Raw genomic sequence first — 24,348 nt, 5'->3', positions numbered from 1 at the left:
TCAAAAGTCCAGATCTCTTTTTACGCTTCTCACTTTAACTTTTAAACCCACACGTTCCTTCGTCATAATATAAATACATACATATATATTATAGGTTAAATTATATATTGGTGTGGGTCGGACCCTTTAATATATAACCCAATACATAAATATATAATGTATTTATATATTTATAGGTTAAATTATATATTATATATAATGTAAATACACCTATGACAGTTATATATTATATATAAATACACACATATAAATTATACATAATATAAATACACCTATAAAAGTTAAAGTATTTATAAATTATATATATTACAATATATTGGGTTGAGTTGTATAATCTGTTAAATTAAATAAATTAATTAAAATTTGATAACTAAATTTATACATATATAACAAAAATATATAATTATAAGTTAAAATTAGAAATTAGTTTATTGGTGGTTTAAAATTAATGGGGAGGTCTTTTTGTCTTGTTGGATTCAAAACACCGACCCGTTTTTACGAAACAAATACTAATTAACCCGTTTTTGTAATAAGGTTTCAAACCCATTTATGTAAAACTCTCCGGTCTCCACGATTCAAGGGCAAGGGTAAAGCCCAAGACCCATAATTGGTTTTTAAGTTGATGATCTTCATTAATTAACTCTTATTTATTTGATGATTAATTTATTTTCAAATAAATTAAATGTTTGGTATATTAATTACTTAAGTTATATCTGACAAAGTAACTGATAATTTAACTGATGGCTGATGAACTAATCATGCCCGTCAAAACTAACTGATAACACAGTTAAGAAATATAAAATGATTAAAAGATAATGTTAAAAAGTTAGTCAATTCTTACATTTCATAACATAACTAAAACAAATAACTGATAATGTAATTGAATTAAAATATTTAAATATTTCAAGTGGAGTATTTGACTGACTTAATTAATTGAATTATAATATTTGACCTCTAGAAAATTAATATAATACGTCAAGGTACTTAAATTATGATTTTGAATTAACCAAGTTCCTAGTACTGTATGTCGTGTGATATGTTTTAACTTTTTAAGTTTCAGATTATTATTTAGTTTGTGAATGTTACGAAAATGTTATTGAGCATATATATCCATTATTTTGGATGGAAAATACTCATTTTTAATTAAGTTTATTGACGTTGTCAATAAATACATTAAAGCAATAAGGTATACGTTATGATATGTGGTGATAAGAAAGTTGATTGAAGTAGATGTTTGAATATTTGACCGACCTAAAGATTCGGTATAAGTCTAAGCGAGTTTTTTATTTGTGAGCATTGGTCGAATAACTAATAGATTTTGATTAACGTACTTACAAAGTGTTTGATTGTGTAGGTGCATTTCAAATGAGACTGTCAAACTTACGATAGCAGGTATGTTTCATGACCCTCATATACAATTTTAGCATTATTATCACAAGCGAAGATTTAACTTTTCTCCTATTTTAATTTTATAATGTATTTCATGGTTTATTTTTCTTCCCCATGTCAATTCATATTAAAAAATTGTTCGTTTTTTATTTAATCTTTAAGACAACATATATTTATTTTAATGAATAAAATCGATTTTATTTGGAAAAAAAATGTATTTGACTTTCCTAATCAACGCAATTGGCTTTTTTTAGGTCAAGTTACGCTGACTATCTCCCAAATCAAACCATGATCTTAGAGACTCTTGTTCATTTTAAAGATGCACCTATTCAGAAGTTTTTATTGGGCCTGCCACCTATTCCAAAAACGGAATGATGATATATTTCCATTTGTAGGCAATTTAAGTGGTTGGTTGTATGTAATAAATTCCGCTATATTTTGTTTAAGTTGTGATGATTTTAAGCGATATGTCACTTTTCCCATAAGGTGAAATCAAGGGTACGACAATTATCAACTATGGGTGCTTAAAAAACCGTTTAACCAAGTTAAACCAGATTGTTTTTACCGTTCGATGGGTATGACAGTTCGGTCTAGTCTGAAAAATAGTCAAATTGTTCGGTCTGGTTCGGTTCAGTCTACGTTTTGAATGTTTTTGAGCGGATTGGACCGAGCCGACTGCTAAAAATATATTAATATTTTGATTTTCATGTTGTAGGCTCAACTTTTACAACCAAATTTAAAAAAAATACTCAAAGACATTAAGTTACTAGTTTTTTTTCGTAACTGTCCGCGTTCCTTACATTGGCAAAATTATAAAATAAATCTAAAATCTAAAATTCTAAAATTCTAAAAATCGTCTTTCGACTCACTCAATATTTGTTAAAACTTCAACTATTGTTAATGAACTTGTTTAAGGGGCCGTTTACCAAACACTTATCCGGTAAGCGCTTATCGGTAAAATTTAACACTATAATTTACTTATCGAGTAAAATTTTAATCCACCAAAATGATATCGTATGCAACAATTTACCCGGTAAGCGTTTACCATAGTAAGAGTCGTCGCCCTCACTTACCGGATAAGACTCTTGGTACTTGTCTCGCTCTTACCTGGTAAGATTCTTGGTCCATACTATATTCATCCGATAAGATAATCTGACTTGATGTTCACTTACCCGAGTAAGCATTTGGTAAGCAGCTCCTAACTTTTGTTCAACTTCCTCAATACCTTTTTAATATTGGAGATAGATGTTTCATTTACATTTTGGTGTAGTGTTTTTTTAAATAATGTCATAATGGTATAAATTTCATAATGGAGATATATGTTATATATTTTGTTTAGTTCGAAGCTCATAATAGGTCCAAATCGGTTAAGCTGGTCAGACCAGACCGTCTTTTTGTGATCCGATTTAACCGCTTTGGTCACTTGCTACCATCCTGCACGGTTTTAAAATTTTTCTAAACCGCCATTATGGTTAGATTTATGGTTGGAGGGTTAAATCGATCAAACCAAACACAGATACCCCTATGATCAACTTTATTTAATCTTTACATTAAGAAAGTATCTACACTACAAAATCTCTTATTCATTCAATTGATTGCATATTTGACATGATAGTTGAAAATATGTTAAGCCACTTGTATATCATAATTAGTTGTAATTTAAAACTATATTGTCAATATATGTAAGTCGACTAATCTCAAACGACCATCTGTTTTATGGGTAGTTTAAAATTATCTTATTTTTTTTGGATTTGTATCTGAGACCTCTAAATAATTTTAAACTTTAAAGATCAGACTCAAACCAATCAGTAACCATTCTTATAGTTAATTTTATTTTTATTTTTTTGATTATTGAAAAGAAACACAAGTCTTCATTGAAGCGGTAGATCATTCTCATTAGAACACGTACGTATTGATAGAAACCTATTGTCACCCAATGAACAATAAATGTATATGATTTATTTACGATTAAACTACAAATTTGGTCAAAGGACGGTCAAAATTAACACTTTTCACCCTTATAGTTTTAAAATTATAAAATGGTCATCATGATTTATAAAAATGTCTTGATTTGATCCTTTTTTTTATAAGACCGTTAATTTTTTTTATTAAAAAAGAGGTATTTTTATTCTTCTATCGATGTTTTTGTCTTTCAACTAATTAAAATCGATTTTATGATTTGATTAATGTGATTTTTATTTGGGTAAATAACAAAAACTTGGAGAAAAAGACAAAAATATCCTTTATTTTTTTAGACTATGACTGCCATCTTATAATTGCAAAATATTAGGGACGAAAATGTTATTTTTACAAACCAGAAGGACCAAATTTGTAGTTTAGTATTTGAATGTTTTAAGGACGGAAATGACGAAGGAACGCGGAAGCTTCACAAGTGTTGGAATCTAGATTACGTTGGCAACCAAAAGTTGGAAGGCATGGTCGGTTCATTTGATGGCGGCCCCATTTTATGATATCTTTGCAAATTCAAACACACAAATTATTTTCACAATTTGTTTTTATGCCTAAAATGTTATTATGATTCTTAAAATATATAAATATATTAAAACGATACATGTTTAGAGTTGTTTTGCAGGTATTGAATAATATGGTGAAGAATGATTAAGTGACTTTAATGATATAGTGCAAAATGAAATATAATTGTTTGGTAATTATTCATAACGAAATTAAGGCGTTGAATAGTTAAGGGAGACTTAGGATACAAAACTATTCAAAGGATTTTAGAATCATTAAGAAACAGGTTTTTTTTGTCAAATAAGATTAATCTCTTAACGATTCAGAGGTTGCCTCTTAACGATTTAGATATTGTCTCTTAATAGAACTATTAAGAGGTAAACAAATAACCTCTTAGCAAGTTGAATTAGAGATCTACAAATAAATGGTTAAATAATTTTGAATCGGTAAGGACTAATTAGATGAAAGTTTGTTTTTATCATAAATTTTAAACTTGAGACAAACATTTAACTGGTTAAAAATCTAGATAAAGTCTCAAAACGGGCCATTGGTTAATCGAAAATCGGTTTGGTCAAGTCCCGGTTAAAAAAACCCAAATCAAATCCCAGAAAAACTGGTCAAAAATCGTTGTTGTTAACCCAGCTATATTTATGACAAAAATATTAAAACAATATCAAAAGAATAATTTGTGGTCATCAACAATAAACTAATTAATATAAAAAATAAATTATAAGGTATTTAAAAATGTGTTATGTATTTTATGTGTACCTTGATTTTAAGCATAACATTCAACACAAATGAAGTCGATGATGTATTAGAAATCAGAGGTGCACAAGGGCCGGGAAATTCCTACAGTAAAATTAGCATTATATGTATAGCCAAGTGAAAAACAATCAAACAGAAGTAAAAAAGAGAAAAAAGTAACCACAAATGAGATATTATTGTAAGTCAACATAAGTAGAGACGTGACAACTGGTATTGATTAAAACATGATCACAAATTAACAGAATCACATCTATGAATATTCTCAAGCACTTTGAATCATCAGACAAAATTGAATTTTGGTGTTTCAAAGTTTGTTAGACATTATAAACAAATTCAGAACCATCATGGATCAACAAACAAAGTATTCATTGAAGGGTAGAAGATTCATTTTATATGTTTTTGGAGGGTCTTGTGTAAGAAAAGAAGTTGGAGAGTCTACAAGGAGGGTAAAAAGACGCTGATTTAGTTGAAGACTTGAACATACGAGGTATTTTTTTTTATTAACCTGGATATCCAACCCGCTATGCAAGTTGACTAATCCTATAACGACCACCTGCTTTGCAGATAGTTCGAAGTCACCGCGTTTGAACCTCCGTGGCTACAAGTGAATTTTTATTTATCCTTGGATTTGAACCTGAGACCTCCTGGTACTTTTAATCTTTGGAGTCAAACTCAAACCAATCAAGCACCACCCTTGTGGTTCGAGGTATTGTTTCTGGTCATTGCAATTCAACATCTTCAAACACAAAAACATCAATCCCCTGAAGTAATATTGACTCCTTGTCCACCAAGGAGAAAAACTACAAACGATAAAGGTAAAACAAACATCTTCATCAATCAATCAAGATTTATGAGATTAGTGCATTGAATTATTGAGAAAGAAAAGTTAGAGATAATAAAACATCACATTATCGTATTCTTGACAACACAATAAGAAGAAAAACAGAACAACATGAAAATCAGATGTTAACAGAAATTGATCAATGAGCTATGAGATCAGTTGATGTATGCATAAACTGGTCCGGACACCCATAATTTCCAATTAACATATATCTCACACTTAAATTCTACTTTAAATAAAATACACTGAATTTGTATGTTTATTTTGGATTTATAAGAAAATTCTACATACATATACAGACTTGGAATCATGTGAGACCAAATGTTTTTCGTGAGATAGGGTTTTTCATGAGACCCGTAAGACCAATTCTCAACCCTTGGATTAGATCCACAATTTGAACATTCATAATCACAAAATTGCCACGAGACTTCTCAATAATCATAAATTTGCCACCGTTCAACTTTAGACCATTAGATCATTAGCTTATAAAGTTGATTAATGAACATAAATTAATTTTACGGGTCTTACGAAAAACATTTGGTCTCACGGGAACCCAACCCTACATATACATATACATATACATATACATATACATATACATATACATATACATATACATATACATATACATATACATATACTTATCATCTCATTTTTTTTTCAAATAAAGAGAAACGAAAATACAGAATTGATTCGATAACACACATGCTTCCAAGTATTACCAACCAACAACTACCTCTTCATTTCCGAAGGCTATAAATACACCTGACCTGTATCTATAGTAACTCTACATAATACATTTACTCGAACAGCCTTTTCATTTTCATAATCAATGTCAGAGAAGCGCCTCCGTGGAAGAGTTCCGGTCAGCCGGAGAATCAGACCGCCACATCCTTCACCGTCTACTCACAGACTTCGCCGCCGAGTCGTAATTGTTCGACGGTCATCTTCAAAGAAGCCGTTGAAATTCATCAACAGATGCAACTCGGTGCCTGCTTTGTTGACCGTCGATGTTGGTGGTGCCACGGAGGATCCCGGCGGACTGATGTCAATTTCCCGATCTCGTCCGGACATCTTCTCGTCGGCACCGGAGTTAGTGTTGCCTTATTCTCCGTCCAAAATTCAGGTAAGGAAATTGTGGTGACGTTGATAAACAAAATAATTAATTAATTTCAGATTTTTCAATTTAAGATTTCATTTATTTATAATTGACACGAAATTATGAGTCAGTTAAATTCATATCTTGACATGACATGAAAATAATAGTAGAGATTTTTATTTTAGTTTGTTATTAAAATTAATAATTTTATTGTTAATTATGAGATAAAAGAAGTAATTAAAAAAGTATTGTAAAATAGTTATTTAATTAATTAAAAGAAATATAATAATTACAAATTTATAAAATCATATTTATTTTTTATTGTGGAAATTTATGTGGATTTTGTAATTGCATGTCTTGAAATCTTACATCAGTTAGACACAAACCGTCAAATCTGAATATACATAAGAATGTCTCATTTTTCTACAAATGAGTTTTTAATTTTAGAGAGATTCAAAGGAGTTACACATGCATCAGTACAACAAAGACGCAAAGGTGGTGGTGAATGTAACAGTTGAGGGATGCCCGGGAGCAATCCGGGCAATGGTAAGATTAGGTTCGACCGTGGAAGAAACAATGAAGATCGTTAAACATCAGTACGAGTCCGAAGGCAGGTGCCCTCGGCTTGATCAACGTTCCATTTCAACCTTCGAGTTGCATCCGTCACATTTCAGTCTTCGATGTAAGTTTCAAGTGTATATACGTCTTTCCAAATCTTGTAAGGATTTGATCTTCTTTTGAAGTTATTACAATGTTTGTATATATATAGGTTTGGATAAGTCGGACAAGATCGGAAACTTTGGCAGCCGGAGTTTCTACATGAGGAAGCGTAGCAACGAAAATTCCATCATAGGACCCGAGATAATTTCGACAAGGCGAAACGGCTCTCCTTCTCCACCTCCGAGTCCAACCGTTCTCTTCCCCAATTTTATATGTCGAAATTTCAAGAAAGTTATAAGATTGTTGGGCAAACTTTTGGGTTGTCTTGATGGGTGATTTTAATTCTACAACAACCGGTTGTATATACTTGAAAGATGTACATATGTTTTTGTTAAGAAAAAGGTATGAAATCTTCTCGTTATAATGGCTCCAAGACCATCATTGACAAGATTAATGCTATGTTCCATGGGTATTTTTGATTAACTTGGATATCCAACTTACTATACGAGCCGACTAATCTTAGGACGACCACTTGCTTTGCAGATAGCGTGAAGTCACCGCATTTAAATCTCCGTGGCCACAAGGGAATTTTTATTTCTTCATGGATTTGAACCTGAGACCTCTTGGTACTTTTGACCTTTGGAGTCAAGCTCAAACCAATCAGGCACACTACCCTTGTGGTTAATGGTACTTTCTTACCCATCACTATACAGTTGCAGGGAAAAGTTCATGACATATAATTCTCAGAAAAATTGATCAAAATAATCAATTTATTCAACCAAATTCATTTTTTAACCAATTTTAAAACCGAATTCCCATTTTAGTTAAAATCAACGCAAATGGCTTATGGGAAAAGCCTATTTTTAAATTGAAAAAAGAAAAAAAAAAATATTTCTGTCAAGAAAATCTTTTTTTAGTTTAAAAATTAAGTTTCTGATTAAAATAGAATTTTGATTAAAAAAAAAATACTAAAAATGAATTTCATCGAAAAAGTTTGATTATTTTGGTGGATTTCCCAACTCCGGTTCACATGCATGTTGTGCATGCATATAATAAAATCATAAGCATTCAAATGAACTTTTCAAGTGTACCATGAAACCATTGCATTTATAAGTATCAAATAAATAACTTTGGAAAGTGCAATCTCACACATCAAGTAATGAGTTATTTATCTATTTCTTAATAGTTTTATAATAGACAATCTCTGAATCGTTAAGAAGTGAATTTTGTTTAACAAAAAAAAAGTCTGTCTCTTAATGGTTCTAAAACCCTCTGAATGATTTTGTATCATGGATCTCCCTTAACCATTAAAAGCCCTAATTTCATTGTACACAATTATCAAACAATTATATTTCATTTTACATTATATCATGAGAACCTCTTAATCATTTTAACCACTTATTCATTCGGCATCAAACCATTCAGCAATTACCAAACAACCCCTAAAAGGTTTATATTTTTTTTATTGGGTTTTCTACTACCATTTACCAAATGTCTCTAAACTTTACGTTTTCTATTTGATTGTCAATCATATGAAATCACATCATCAGGTTGTTGGTAATTTATCATTATTTATATTGACAAATCTCATTTTAGTTCCTTCTAACAAAACTTATGATCAAACCTGATTAATTTTCATCTCAATTCATTTTACATGTTTCATTCTTTCATGAAAAACATTATGCAGCTTTAACGTCATCTTAAATAAATCTTTTGTCATTCTAGCGAATCAAGAATCAACCAATAGAATTATAATCGATTTTATACGAATTTTCTAAAATTATGCTCTACTTCCGTCTAACAACATCCCTTCTTCATAAACTCTCAATTTTAACCTACTTAAAATCAAAACAAGGTTATGACCGTCTCATAGAGATTCTCAATAAACATGTTGTATTCTTATTACAATGAATGTAAATAACATGAAATGTTGAGAATTCCGTTATGGTTTTTACGAACATCATGTAATTTTGAGGATTCCATTTACTATCTTTATTTCATCATATCAACATTAACGACCCCCAAGAATTGAATGAACGGCCTTAAGGCCTCTTTCTCAACTCCATCGACATGGTAAACTGCTCCTTAAGGTTGTATGCTACTAAACGCATATCATATTACAACAAAATTGGCTTTATAGAATGTTAATACAATGGTTTAGACATAAATCATATCTTAAATCAACGATTTTTTTATTGAAACTTTCTACTATTTTCATCCCTTATTCTGGCTTCAAGTAACACACCAAAACAAAACACATCAGAAGTGATTAATTTATGTTTTTTCGGTTAAAATATCACATTGAGAAGTTACAATCACAATCTTAACTCTTTCCTTATTTCTTTTATATGATTTTTTTTATTAACCCGGATATCTAACCCGCTATGCGAGCTGACTAATCCCAAGACGACCATCTGCTTTGCAGATGGCCCGGAGTCACCGTATTTGAACCTCTGTGGCCACAAGTGGATTTTTGTTCCTCCTTGAATTTGAACCTGGAACCTCCTGACACTTTTAACCTTTAAAACCAAGTTCAAACCAACCAGCCACCACCCTTATGGTTTTCTTTTATATGATTTGATGATTATTTCTTTTAATTGAATGTGTTTGACAAACACACCAAATCAAGTCCTCTTCTTTCACTATATATCTAAACAATCCTTAAAACTTCCTCATGACAACCTTAGTCCCTACTTAAGATAGTCATTACAAATTACCTCTATTTTCGAGGTTTCAGAGCATCTTTAATATGGGTGTTCATGGGTTGGATTGATTGAGTTGAAGACATTTGAAACCTAGCCGAATGTTTACAGTTTGAAAAATCTCAACCCAAACCAAAGTGCAACCCAGCCCAAACAAAGTCGTATGGGTTGGTCGGGTTGGTATTTTGTTACATCAGAATATTCTCGTAACCTTACATATGTCATTTTTTCTACTCATAATTACTTTTTCATCATCATTTGGTACAACTTATTCATAGTCCTTGAATTTTTAGTATATCATATTTAACTACTTTTCTCAATTCGCATAATGCCGCGAGAATCGAGATACATCTTCATTTTATTGTTTCGTTTTATTTTTCATCTTTGTTGATATAATATGATTTATGTGGTTTTGAGAAAGATAATGATTTTACTTTTGAATAAAAATAAATTTGAAGATATCATAAAAATATGAAAAAATATATCGATATTAATATCAAATTAACTATTTAAAAGTTCTCGTTTTTTTTTAATAATTTTTTTAATTCAATTTTTTTTATACTTTAATTTAGGTCAAAATGAGGTGATTTATTTTTAGTTTAACAATATTTTTTTATAAAGATAATGATTATTCTAATTATATTTTAGATTTTTTATATTTTAAAATAAGATGTTTATCCTCTATTTGATTATATATATCCACAGTTAGTTATACGAATTAAAAATGGAGCTTTAATAAGTTCTATTTTATGCATGATTTACTTGTAATCTTAAATTTTAAGTAATATGTATTAATACACAGTACTTCATGCATAAATAATGGTTTCTAAGAATTTTTGTCAAATGCTTTATAATATAGTATAGATATATTTGTTAAAATCATATTATTTTATATATAAAAAAAGAAAATAATGAAAATACCCTTTAAAAATATCAAAAGCAAATACATTGATACATAATTTTAACATTTGGTTTCATAATAAAATCTATAAATTATGTATGAAATAGAATAAATTAATTTTTAAACCAAAAAATATTTACCAATTTACTTTTGACGATAATGATAAAAAAGGATAAACCATATATAATAATTCCCTCAAAAAGTTAATAGAATGATAGGATTCAAATTTCAAGGGGATCAAACCAGATAATTCATGAAGTTCAGGGGGGCAAATTGTCAACTCAAGGTTTTTCGTCATTCTCCCTGATTAAATATAAATACAGATATAGATACACAATATGTATATAGAACGAGAGAGCACAGAGGGAGGAAGAAGAGAGAGAGAGAGAGAGAGATGGGGGAGATAATTACATGGCTACTGTTCTTCTTCATCCTCATAGCTCTCCTTGTTGTCGTTGTTTATCAGGTCAACTCAAAACTGTAGCCTTATTTTTATTAATTGTAGTTGTATTTATATGTGTAATCATACACTGAATCTGCAATTCGTGATCTGTAACTTGTTTAACTGTTACCAAGTCTTGGTTTTTTTGATTCGTTTTTGCTGGTTGAACTAGTTATAAATCAACTACACCCTTGGATTTCGTTGATTTTGCAGATTGGAAATTAGGGTTCTTCTGTAATTTCATTGGCGGATTGAAATATGTATCTGTAATTCACTTTAATTTCAATTTATGCGTAGTCTAGTTATGAAGTTTATCGTCTTGATGCATAGTACATTCCTGTTTTGTACCCTAATATTTGCTTTCGTTGCTTGATTTTGAACACTTATTCTGCTTGTAAGCCCTTTTGGCTTCCAGCAATCATAAAAAGTCTTGTAAAATTTCAGTTTCTATCTGGATGAGTATGCTCTTTACCATTCCTTAAACTAGGTAAAAAGATGAATATTTGATCTTCTGAACCATTGTGCTAGGTTTTGCATTGCAAACTGACCATCCTTATTGTATTAAAAAAAAAAAAACTGTATGCAAGAATGTGTGTGTGTTTTTGCTTAAATTGTGGTGTACTTGATGGTGTATGTCCACAATTGCTCATTCTTGAAGTCTTGAACATGTAGTGTTTATTCTGCATTCTTGCAAGTAAGATGATTCGTTTGCAATGAAAAGCGATTACGATTGTTTGAGAAGTCAATAACTTGAAAAATAACTGTTCATAAGGCATAGAGGTTGAAGAAATTCACATGTTTTGACCACTCAAAAACCCTTCTGCAGACAATGCATATATATACACACATATAATATACATGTGTATACTTTTGCATTGCCCAGGTTTTCTAGATGTAGAAGGTTCAACTTAGCTGCCATTTGTTTGATGGACATATTTGTATTCGATTATTACACAAGCCAGGGTCTTTCCAGAAACAACTGCTCTGTTCTTTGTGGTAGAGATTAGGTCTGAGTACATTCCACCCCCAAACCCTACTTCCGAGTGGGATTTACTGGTTCAGTTTGGTTTGGTTGGGATAAGGTCGTGATATTGTACGGATATGTATGTTATATGGGCATAGTAGTGGGGAATGTTAGGTTGAGCATGTACTGCAATTAATTTGGTAATCAGCATTGGGTTTTGAGTTCTGTGTCCATAATTATTGGGTTCAAAACGGTTCTGACATCATATATTTTGTCTTGCAGCTTATGTGCTTAGCGGATTTAGAGTTTGATTATATTAACCCTTATGACACCGCATCTCGGATAAACTTTGTGATATTACCAGAATTTATTACACATGGCATTTTATGCTTGATATATCTTCTAACGGGGCATTGGGTGATGTTTCTTCTTGCTTTGCCATACCTTTACTACAACGTGAGATTGTAAGTCGTCTTCATCTCTTTATTTAATTGATACAAGTTTTCACTAATATTAAATGTTTTATATCTTACTCTCTCTTCCCCATGAAGTTTGCACCTACACTATTTGTATGTTTGATTTGTTTTTATGTTTCAGTGTCGTTGCTTACTTCTAACCCGTTTTTCAAAGTTTAACACTGCCTATCTTGTTTTATGCTCTTATCATATTTCTTTTTCTCTTGATACTTTGCACGAGCCGAAGGTCTTTAGTGAAACAACCACTCTATTTTTTTGGGTAGATGATTGGTCTGTGTACATCCCACCGACCTTCAATAAATATTGGTCTTGTTTGGGTTTGGTTTACACTTTCCCATGAAAATCACAGTTTTTTTTTAACTTGGTACGTAGTTTTTAAATGTTGTTAGATATCTAAATGCCCTTCAATAATACAAATAAAGGAACCCATGAACCCAAATCAATACGATCAAGCTTTTCGTACTAATGAGGATGGAAAAATATGCAAGTAACTTAGAATTTTTCTTAAAAAGGAAATGTTGTAACATTCATGGGACATCCTAGAAGGAAAGTGTTTGAGTCAGAGGAGATACATGATGACATCGGTGTCTTTCCTTAAGAAGTTGTATAAGTTGTATGCCACTTTTCTCGCTTATCTTGTTGTATATTTGTTTTGCAAACCGGGAGTTTTATTGGAAACAACCTCTCTATCCTTTGGGACAGAGACAATGTCTGCTTGCATCCTACCCCCAGACCCTATCTTGTGTGGATATACAAGGTTTGTTTGGTTTGGTTTATTATCCGGTAGGAGTGGTCTTATAGTTACAAAATCATTGATTTGGTGTTGTTTGTATATATTTCTGGTTTCAAAGGTTAGAATTGAGCGTTAAAGTCTGTTATTTCAAGGGTAAAGTAGTCATATATAGAATTTATGTTACCAGGTACACTCGGAAACAACATCTTGTGGATGTGACGGAGATCTTTAACCAGCTGAATTGGGAAAAGAAGCAACGGCTTTTCAAACTCGGATATCTCATATTTCTCCTCTTCATCACCTTATTTTGGTATGACACCTGCACTTTGGATATGAATATGGATATGAATATGAATATGGTGGGAATGGATTCTTACTTGTGACTATTACTTTGTGTTGATTGTAGGATGATCTATAATGCCTTGGATGATGATGAAATGTAGGTTTTGAAGCTGATGCATCCTCCCTCTCACACTTAGGATTAGATTGTGACATAAGAAACATTTAATTGTTGTATTATTATTATTATTCATTTTGCTCCCATTGAAATTTGGAGAAATAGTGGGGTTTTCAGATTTACAAAAAACAGGATTCAGTTGCCATGGTTTTTGTGAGTTCTTATTTGGATAATGTTTTATATCTTTAATTTAATGCAAACACTCGACTTTAGGTCTGCTGTGTTTGTTTGGAAGAGCAAGAATGAGACAAAAACTAAAAATTACTTACCTACTCTAATTTGATATAATCATAAATACGTAATATGATATTTGTTTTTAATGGTCACCACTACCAATTTCTACCAGTGGCCACTGTCCACCACCTTCAATTACCTCCACCATAACCACCGTCTACTACCACCTCTACTTTCACCACATCAGCCACAACTACTTCCTCCATCAATGGCGGCCACCATCACCACTTTCCATCATCTTCACATCCTCCATTGTCACTGTCGCTCACATTCATCATTGCCTCTACTCCTACTCACCATTATCGCTGCAACAACCTCTAGCTCCCATCCGTCAGTTTGTAAAGATTTTCCAAACCGAATAAAACATAAATTTTTCTTTTGTATAAATCATGTTTTTATAAACTACCATAAGTTATATCCGAATTCTTCATTTAAATTTGATAGAAAATTGTGTAAAGTTATTATTTAGATATTTACTTGATTTCTGTCATTTATAACTATTTATATAATATATAAAATCATCAAATAATTTGGGAAATTTACACAGGCAACCATTTTAGAAATGAGTTTTCAGTTTTTAGCCACTTTGTAAAGTTGTTTCCTGAAATAGGCATAGTTTACGCACGGACTTTATGCGGAAGAAATTTTTCTATATGAAGTCCTATTTTACCTTAAAAATTGAAAAATAAAATAAAATGCAAACTTAGCATTTCTGCATAAAGTTTGTTTTTTTTTTCTTTCCAATTTTTGAAAAAATATTGTGTAAGGTTGACATTTCTGTATAAAATTTGTTTGGTGTCAACTTGTCTAGTCATGTCCTATCTAACCCCTGTCATACCAAATACTATACAAACAACTTGTCAAGTTCTGTCTTGTCTGATCCTGTCATACCCTCTTATCATGTTGAGTCTCATTCAATCATATATTCATACCGGATTAGAAATTGTAAGAAAGTCGAGATCTTGTTAATTTTTTGCACTACTCTAAAAAATACGGGGCTTAAAAGCGTATTAAGAAATAGTATAGGGACTACTTTTGTAATTTACTCCGTAAGTTAAAATCTGACGACGGCAGATTGTGGTTAACGGAGAGCGGCCTTCTTCTCGCTGGAACCACCGCCACTGCCACCACCTCCTCTCAATTTCTCTCGTTCTCAGTCATAGACACACTCATAACAGTAAGTTTCGTTTCTCAAGTCTTGTTTTTTACTTGCATCTCGAGCTCGTCATTGATTGTTCTCGATCTCTATCTTTTTCTCCCTCCCTTTCCTTCTCTCGCAAAGATTGATTAATTGATTGATTGTATCTAATTGAGGATGTTTGAGAAACCATAATAATTTCACTGCCAATTGGGAGTTTTCCTCCTCGTAATTCTTAATATCTTCATGTAGAAATCTAGGGTTTCTAGTTGGTTCTGATTTTTGAAAGTCTGTTCGTCACCACATTATGTTTATCAATTTGATTTTCTGTTTGGTGCTTTTATATATAAATTTCATACTTAAACTCTGTTTGTGGATTATAATCAATATATACTGTTATGTTACAGAGATCGATAACCTCAGAACTACGTATTTGAGGGTCAAAAGACAATTTGGCATTCAGGTATGATGTTCTCGAGACATGCCTAGGAATTTTGATTTAGGTATTAGTTCTGTATCCCTGGTGCAAAATTATACTCTCTTTTCATGGAAATTGCAATACTTTCCATTTGCAGTTTTCATGGACTACTTTGATAAAGAAACTGAGACGATAGGTCTTTTGAGTCATATCAAAGTTATGCCACTTGGATAGTTTCTAAAGCTAGAACAATTTATGGCATGTAAAGAGTCCTCTTAATTCCGGTCACTTCTAGGTGCCTTTTGTAATCGGTGTCACAGTTGTGATTTCATAAAATTTGTCATGTGGTCAAATGCTAGATTAGTGGATCAGGCATCATGGTAGCTCTAATTCACTTGCGCCTTTGTCTTATCGTAATTGAAAGAGAAACACTGTGACCAAGTTTGTTCTGATCATGACCCTTAATGACATTCCTCCTAATTCATTTGTGCCTTTGTCTTATCGTAATTGAAAGAGAAACACTGTGACCAAGTTTGTTCTAATCATGACCCTTGATGACATTCCTCCTAATGAAATAACTTAGAAGATTACATGCATTGCAATGTCAAATTTGAGTTTTCTTGTTCTTACTTTGAAGTTGGCATCAGATTCTTCTGGTGATTTGATAGAAAAATTACAATTACTTGTCTTGGCTTTTACATTTGAATTTTGAGAATTGCTTGCGACAATGCTACTACCTTATTCGTTCAAATTTACAATTTTGGGAAGAATATATGAAATCATGTCATTTGAGTCATTTTCAGTAGATGCAGAATCTGGGTACGAGTAATCTTGGATCTTGGATTAACTTGGAATTGTTTGTTACTATCAGTTCCTTTTCAAACTAGCAATGCATTTGACTTCTTTAGAGATTTATGTGATTGATACGCTTTCATTTGTTTGCTCAACTGTAACAGTTATGATTTTATATTTGTTTAAATAGTAGAAGTTCATCTTATATAATATACAACAGTACCACTCTTTTTCTCTGAAGATGATGGTTTGACTCATTTTCCAAACGTGTCTCTAAATTTGAAGAAAGGAAGTAGTAAAATTCCAAGCCACATTAGGTTTCCTCATTCTATTTTCCTGTTTGGGTCATTTCAAATGCTTTGCACAATGTATGTATGCACTATGTGTGTGAGCTTGCTTTTGCTCGTAATTGTCTTGCTGTGGGTTTCATAATTTGTTACAAGGGTTATTTTACCTTACTTTATATGGTTCTTATATTCGTCACATAAAATAAAGTTTCTATTGGTTGATGTTGCAGTCAACTACTGATACATTACATCCACATCATGGTGCATGCAGCCAAAGGGATATTTATTTCTTGGTAAGTGGCTTGTTTGATACAAATCCTTATTTTTGTTGCCACTGTGTCATCTTTGCTTTTACTTGTGAATCCATCTTGGTTAACTAGGCATGTAGTTGCTATTAGGAATAATTTTTAGGAGTATGCCTAGGGTATGTAGAGAAGCCTTTTAGATGCCAATATGTTTGTCTATAATACTATAGTGCCTGCTATTTCAACTGCCTTTAATTTGTAAGTTTCTTGTTTCCTGATGCCCTATGAGCTATCCATGAAGGAAACTAGTGGTGGAGGAAGTAGCCAATAGGAAGTTTTAAGAAGTTAAAAATAGTTAATATTGCCTGCTATAAGATGTGAATATAAGGGTGGAGCAACAATACTAGTTTGCAAGAACTAATGTGGGAAATTTAGATATTAAAATTCAGCTGTCCTGAAAGTGAGGAGGTAAGAGTGTTCCCTATAAAGGGAAATTAATCTCTTTTTTTGAAAACTTAGGAAATCACACTCCAATAGGGGCTTTCCATCTTCTTGCTTGCTTGCTTTTAAGGCTTCCTATGCGATAATCAAGTCCCTAAAAGTAGTTATGTCAGCGTCATTTTTTTGGAATTAAGCAGGTGAGAATTTTTCTGTCCCATCCGTTGTGCACAAATATACCGAATCTCATCCACTTGATTAATCCCAGCCGGGCAAAAGAAAGAAATTATCTTCATGTTTCTTACATTCTGTACGTTTATTAGCAGATACCTAAAATAAAGTTTTGTTCAACTTGAATTTTACTCATACCGTGAGCCCACGATGCCTAAACTATCATAGAGAAGAATTGCTTTCACCATCTCACCTCCTTCCCCAAACTCGCAGCAAATTTTCCCTAAGATCTTTAGCTTTGACCTCTAAATTATATTTTAATCCATGAATTACATTGCATATATCTGACTTCTATTCAACGAGTTGTGGATGATGTTGACACTCGTGTTGTCTGAATAAGTTGGGTGATTCCTATACTGCGGTTAAAAGAACAAAAGGGTACAACAATGGGGCTGATCTGAATCATTGCACATGTTGTCAATTCTCTCTAGTAGGTATAACTTAGTTTTCTATTATTTCCCCCGATTGTGTTGTTATTGCAGTGACATACCAATGGCTCAATTTATAATCAATTACAACGCTTCGTTGCCGCAATCACAGAAGTTTATTATACACATCCTGGATGGTACTCACCTGTTTGTGAGCAGCAATGTGGATGGAATGATAAGAAGTGCTATTCAAGAGTTCAGGGAGAAAAATACCTACGAGAAACCTGCTTGATTCTTCTTTTTACCATCAACTTTGCAAAAAGATTATATACACATCCTGGATGATAGTTATATGTTTGTGATCTTCAAGTGCAACAAGAAATGGTAATGATGCATTTATGCATTTACTTGATTATGACATCTAGTTTTTGATTAAAAAATATACGGGTGTTGTGGGCAAAAACTAGGGGTTGTGCCTGTTGGAATCTTTGTTTTTTTTTTTTTTTTTTTTTTTTTGAAGGAATTGGTTAGTTGTCCGGTAACAAGTAAAAATAGGAAATTTTATTTGATAAACGAAAAATAGAATGAGAGAGGAAAGACCTTAAGGGGGCTTTGGTTTGACGAAATGGTTTCGAAAGTATTTGGATTTTGTGAAGGGATTTGGATTGAAATCTTTGGTGTGTTTGGTTTGTAGTATCTGGAATGGAATTGAATTTCATTTTTTATGAATAATTTGTAATAACAAATTATAAATAGCTATAAAAATAATTAAATTACCTTTTTATTCATTGATTATTAGAAAAACAAATGTTTTTAATATATTTTATAACATTGTTATATACAAATCCTACGAAGTCCTTTGAAATCTTAATCACCCCCGTGGGATTTCAAAATCTTATGTTTTGAGAGATTTCTAATCCGAGCAATCCTACAAACCAAACACGTGATTGGAATGGATTTTGAATTTCAATCCCCCTGAATCCTTTCCATTCCTACAAACCAAACCGACCCTTAGGGGCCATATACAAACACTTACCCTGCTAGAGAACCCCCCCAAAAACACTCGCTAGAACTACAACTGAATTCATGGCTGCTTATGATAAATATGTCAAGGACTCGCTGATTGTTGGTTGCCTGATGTTAGCCCCCATGCTACCAAGTTATTGTAGGATCATGCATACATGACTGCTTAGATATGATGTCCTCACTAAAGTCTATGTTTCAGTTACAAGCTAGGTAGGTGAGGTGATCCAGTCAGGGTATTACATGCCTGTATGATGACTGAGGGATCGTAGGTCAGTACCTACGTTTTCAAATGAAATGGTATATTAACCGATTGGTCCGTCTTAGCTTCCCAGTGGAAAAGGAATTGGAAATGGACTCGGTTCTCGTATTCCTTATCTAAATCATATGATCAGTTCGTTCTGTACTACAATATGAACAGTTTAGATAAAACTCTCACAAAGCTTCACAACATGCTTAAAACTGCTGAGAGGAATATAAAATCCAAGTTAGATTTAAACAAACCAAAGCATGCTTGATGATTAAACCTAAAGGTAGGATAGTCAAGAACAAGATGGTGGTTTCCTAGGGAAGAGGAAAGGTTGGAAGTTCCAACAAAGATAAGGGCAAATGAAAGATTCCTGAGGATGTAGTATGGTACATTTGCAATCACAAAGGATACCGGAAGAAAAACTGTCCAGCCCGACTGGTAGAGCAAAAGAAGAAGAAGGCCGATACAAAGGTGCTTCAAGTGTGCTTACTAATTGATTTGTTTACTTCCGATTATGACTCTTAGGTATTGGATACCAAGAGTGGTACTCATATTTGTATTATTCTACAAGGTCTAAGAGAAGATAAGATGAAACCAGACCAGTTGGAACAAAAGATGGGCAACGAAGCTAAGGTAGTTGTTGTTGCTCAAGGCACATATGATATGCAGCTAAGGTAGTTGCTGTTGCTCAAGTCACATTCTTTCTCATTTGCGTGACTATCAATGCTATGCCACACTCTTATCTCATCATGAACCTTATTCCTATACGGAAGCCTCTACTGACCCTCTTTGGCAATAAGCAATAAATGCGGAGCTTTGAGCTCTTGAGTGTGCTCAAACATGGGATTTGGTTTCTCTCCCAACAGGAAAATCTATTATCAATTGAAAATGGAATTACAAAATAAAGACTAGGTCTGATGTTTCAATTAATCGATACAAAGAGAGACTAGTTGCTAAAGGATTTATTTAGAATACGGTAGAAAACCTTTGCAATGTAGCTTGGGTCACAACTATAAAAAGTCTACTTGCCATTCGAAATTGGTCTCTTTTTTGGATGGATGTCAAAATTGCCTTCCTTAACAATAATCTTTCTAAAGAAGTTTACATGAAACCAACTCCATGAATCTCTCATCCAGAGGGTTTGGTATGCAGGTTAAACAAGGCCTTACAATCACTCTCACTTTACCGTAAAACACAATTTAGAATATTTGCGATGCGGTTTACGGTTTCTATTTTCATCAAACCGTATTTTGTGGTGTGGTTTGTAATTTTGAGTCATTATACCGTGATTCAAATCGCACCGCACTACATATATATGTATATATATATAATTATTTATCAAACGTAAGTAATTAATACATTGTTGATTATTTATTAATTTTTCAGTTTTCCATTTAAGTTTTTACGTTACAAATTCCTTGTTTGAGTTATTTTCATTTGTCTTTTATCAAAAATTGTGGTCGAAATTATTTATAAGATATATTTGGATTAATCACGAACTATTTTCGTTTGCATTACGTCGTTTTAAATACAAGAACATCATCATCGAATTTATTATAAAATTGTGATTGTATATAATTATTGGATTGGAATGCGTTAAGCTCAAACCGCATAAACAACACCAAACCTTACAGCATTTTGTGTGAGATTTTTACAGTTTGAGACATATGACGTACGGTTTATAGTTTGACATTGAACCGCACCAAACTGTACCTTGAACACCCTGCTTAATACAATTAAATATAAAAGCATTTAATTTATAAAATAATAAATGATGAAAAGCAGTTCGTTGTCTAATTCTTATTGGCTACGCTTTACTCTTTTACTAATATAATTCATCAAGTCTCCAAAAGCTTGCCACTTAATAAGTCTATAAATGAAAAATGATTATTATAATTATATGTATTGTAAATTATATATTATTATGTAGTTGAAAACTACAATTTTAAAAATATTAAATTAATCAATTTACCTAAACATAATTAATGATTGATTTTATTGCTGTCAATTTGTTCTTTATGATGATTTAATTTAAAATTAGATTAATTAAAAAAAGAGTGATAAAGATAATTGAATTTAAAAATGTAAACTTTTGTTTCTAGTAATTATTTAATGTAGGAAAATATTCAGCTTTCTTAATGGTTTTATCTTTATGGAAGTTGATGTCACATGGTGAGCCTGCCTGCTTAAACCCAATCTTACTTTTCTAACTGCATCGCTTTATAAACTTCAAATTTATTGGTGTAATTCTAAATCTTTAAATCTAATAAAAACAACTTTTATAAATAATAAATGATGATACATATTTGATTGTTGATTTTTTAAAATAATGTTTAAAAATTAGAAATAAATTTGTAATTCTATAATTAATTGTAATAAAATAGAGGATAATTTGAAAACTATGTTTAGGGACCAATGATTCAACTCTTCTATAGGTCAAAGATGAGAAATTTATGTGAATTTTAACGACTTTTTGCCTGTTGTTAAATTGTTTGATACATAATGATTAAGTGGTGATAATGATTAAATATTAGTAAAATATAATGATATCAGTGTTTAGTTATTCTTTTTTTAATGTATATTTTGAATTCTTGAAAATACAAATGTCTATAAAGAATAATGATACTTTTAATATGTGATCTAGAATTTTTTATAGATTTTTTTAGAACTAAAACCATATTTAAATATAATAATTGTTTTTTCTGAATTTTAAAAAGGCCCTAAAATGTTTTAATATTTGTTTGGACACAATCATGATGTTGACCGTTTCGTGTGACAGCCTTGCCCATAAAAAAGAGTATGGGTTTGTGAAGCTTGTGTTAAAGAGATCAATATTCATATGGATTTAGGTGAAATAAGGGCTCGTGGTCAAAAGGGTGATTTTTTTTAATTAATTTGGATATTCAATCTGTTACGTGAGCCGTCTCTCTTAAACACACATACGCACGGACATATATAACACCTCTTGATTTTTCATTTTGTTATTATATTTATTATATACATATAAAAGTTTATCGTCAGTTCGGTGTCGGGGAAGAAGGGTATCTCCATCCCGGTCCATAAATGTGGGGATTCCCATTCCTTGTCAACTCGAAGTTTCCCAATCAAACTGAGTTAAGGTATCAGGTTCCACCATATACATTTTTTTTTTGTCATCCCTAGGTTGTGCCTCCTTAAACTTTCATTTCGGTTCCATGAATTAATCTTGAACCTGTGCTATCCAGGTTATTGTTAGAAGGTCAAGGGTTTTGACTTCACTAAAGGCGAAGAGCGTGCAAGAGTATTTTTTGTTTTAAATATTATATACTTCAAAAAGTATGGACTTGCTATGGTTGATTGCAAGAAAGAACAAAGATTTTTCTTGTTTTTTTAAATTTCAGATAAATTTGGATGTTCAAACCCTTTCATTCAGTCTTACATTTTGTTTTTATATCTTTGGTGCAATGATTTCAAACGGCAAAAAAATTGACATTCTTCTAGAAAGTTCAAATAGATGCTCGCATATGTTTAAATGAACTTCTAGATTGACGAAAATATAATATATATTTTGTTTAAATTGGATTCTTTCGAGTCTTAGTACGATCTTGATTGAATATTTCTCTCTTTCTCTAACTTTCAAGAGCCAAAACTCACTCATCCAAAAAGAGATTTGATTTAAATCATTGTGCCTTTGTTAATACCGTAATATTTTTTTTTATCAAATATTCATTAAAAGTGAATGGTCCGTATACATCTTGCTTAGCTAAGCAAACAGCGAGATAGTGGATCGTGTATCTTGAGACGGCAAAGTCTGAACAACTATCTATCTCCAAAACGGAGCATCAAAATTTAGTAAGTGATTATTTGGTTGTAACATTTGGTGGTTTTCATCTATAGCAGGTTATAGATCTCAATGCTTCAATTCCGTGCGTCGTATAGAAAATCATGTCCCCGATAGATCGCAAAATGCTCTCATTTTGTGTAATATGAAATGTTGATTTTATTACATATAATGTAAACTCAATTTTCAAAATTTATCATATGATAAAAAAAACCACCACGTTTTTTATTTGTTTTATGATATTATAAATGTACGCATGTCAATATTCACGTTCAAAGACAGAGTGAAATCTCGATCAACATCATCACATGCCCGTCCTCAACATTTAAATAAAAATCATACCAACCAAAAAATGAATCAATAATCTGGTCTCACTTACCCCTGTCCAATCTAGATCCAACACCCTGAATATAAATCAAGGCTCCATCTCTAATCACATCAGCAATTTGCTAATTGAACATGTAGATATTGGGCAATGCTATTTGCACCCCCTCTTTTGATATTATAATCAAGTCAATTCATGTATTGAAAATGAAAAAAAAAAAAAAAAAATAGGTTCTAGTGTTAATACATATGAGAAAGAAATTTATAGGTAAATATACATTTAACAATTTACACGTATTTTGATCAATCTCATGGGGTTTAGGAGCACATTGATCTTAAAGAATTGAAACTAAGGGGCCTTTTATCAAACACTTGCTCGGTAAGCGATTACCGGTAAAGTTTAACACTATCATTTACTAATCGGGTAAGATCTTAGTCCACCAAAACGGTACCGTATGTTATAATTTATCCGGTAAGCGCTTACCGTGGTAAGAGTCGTTGCCTTCACTTACCGGGTAAGACTCTTGGTTCTTGTCTTGCTCTTACCGGGTAAGATTTTTGGTTCTTACCATATTCATCCGGTAAGATAACGTGACTTGATGTTCCTAAAAAAGGTATTTTCAATTTTTTAAATTGTTTCTATTAAATAATGTGGATTATTATTTTGGTTATAGTTTTCATAATCATATTTTCATATATTATTTATTTATGTAATTATTTTAAAAGAAGCATAAAATTAAAAACAAAACCAACAGGTACAGCAAGTTACACCATTTAATATTGCAAGATTCATTAAGATGATGGAAACATGCAAAAGTAAATAGTCCAAGGGGAATTGAAGGAAGCCGTGACATCCGAAATTTTTAGACATCTTGCTTT

The 24,348-nt window shown here is 31.8% G+C and overlaps 3 protein-coding genes across 5 annotated transcripts; all 3 read left to right on the top strand.

Moving 5' to 3' along the window:
* The first annotated feature begins 6,294 nt into the window (after positions 1–6,294).
* On the top strand, positions 6,295–7,622 carry LOC112522213 (uncharacterized protein At4g22758-like). Its single transcript, XM_025131308.1, has 3 exons — positions 6,295–6,593; positions 7,014–7,248; positions 7,336–7,622. Exons 1-3 carry the CDS (start codon positions 6,300–6,302, stop codon positions 7,560–7,562), a joined length of 756 nt encoding a protein of 251 aa, XP_024987076.1. The 5' UTR covers positions 6,295–6,299; the 3' UTR covers positions 7,563–7,622.
* Positions 7,623–11,178: 3,556 nt separating this feature from the next.
* LOC112521312 (protein cornichon homolog 4-like) lies at positions 11,179–14,118 on the top strand. Its single transcript, XM_025130089.1, has 4 exons — positions 11,179–11,295; positions 12,518–12,699; positions 13,632–13,754; positions 13,851–14,118. The coding sequence occupies exons 1-4, from the start codon at positions 11,224–11,226 to the stop codon at positions 13,885–13,887; spliced, it is 414 nt and encodes a 137-aa protein (XP_024985857.1). The 5' UTR covers positions 11,179–11,223; the 3' UTR covers positions 13,888–14,118.
* A 1,103-nt stretch (positions 14,119–15,221) lies between these two features.
* Positions 15,222–18,510, top strand: LOC112521546 (general transcription and DNA repair factor IIH subunit TFB5). 3 transcript variants are annotated; one of them, XM_025130464.1, is made up of 4 exons: positions 15,228–15,312; positions 15,681–15,736; positions 17,001–17,063; positions 18,167–18,510. In XM_025130464.1, the coding sequence occupies exons 3-4, from the start codon at positions 17,029–17,031 to the stop codon at positions 18,342–18,344; spliced, it is 213 nt and encodes a 70-aa protein (XP_024986232.1). In that variant the 5' UTR covers positions 15,228–15,312; positions 15,681–15,736; positions 17,001–17,028; the 3' UTR covers positions 18,345–18,510. The 3 variants fall into 3 exon arrangements, with proteins under 3 accessions (XP_024986231.1, XP_024986232.1, XP_024986233.1); XM_025130465.1 differs by having other exon boundaries at positions 15,681–15,776; XM_025130463.1 differs by lacking the exon at positions 15,681–15,736 and having other exon boundaries at positions 15,222–15,312.
* The last annotated feature ends 5,838 nt before the right edge of the window (positions 18,511–24,348 follow it).

Source organism: Cynara cardunculus (assembly GCF_001531365.2).
Source record: "Cynara cardunculus var. scolymus isolate 2C chromosome LG 11, CcrdV1, whole genome shotgun sequence".
NCBI lineage: Eukaryota > Viridiplantae > Streptophyta > Magnoliopsida > Asterales > Asteraceae > Cynara > Cynara cardunculus.
This window is presented reverse-complemented; position numbering and strand designations above follow the sequence as displayed.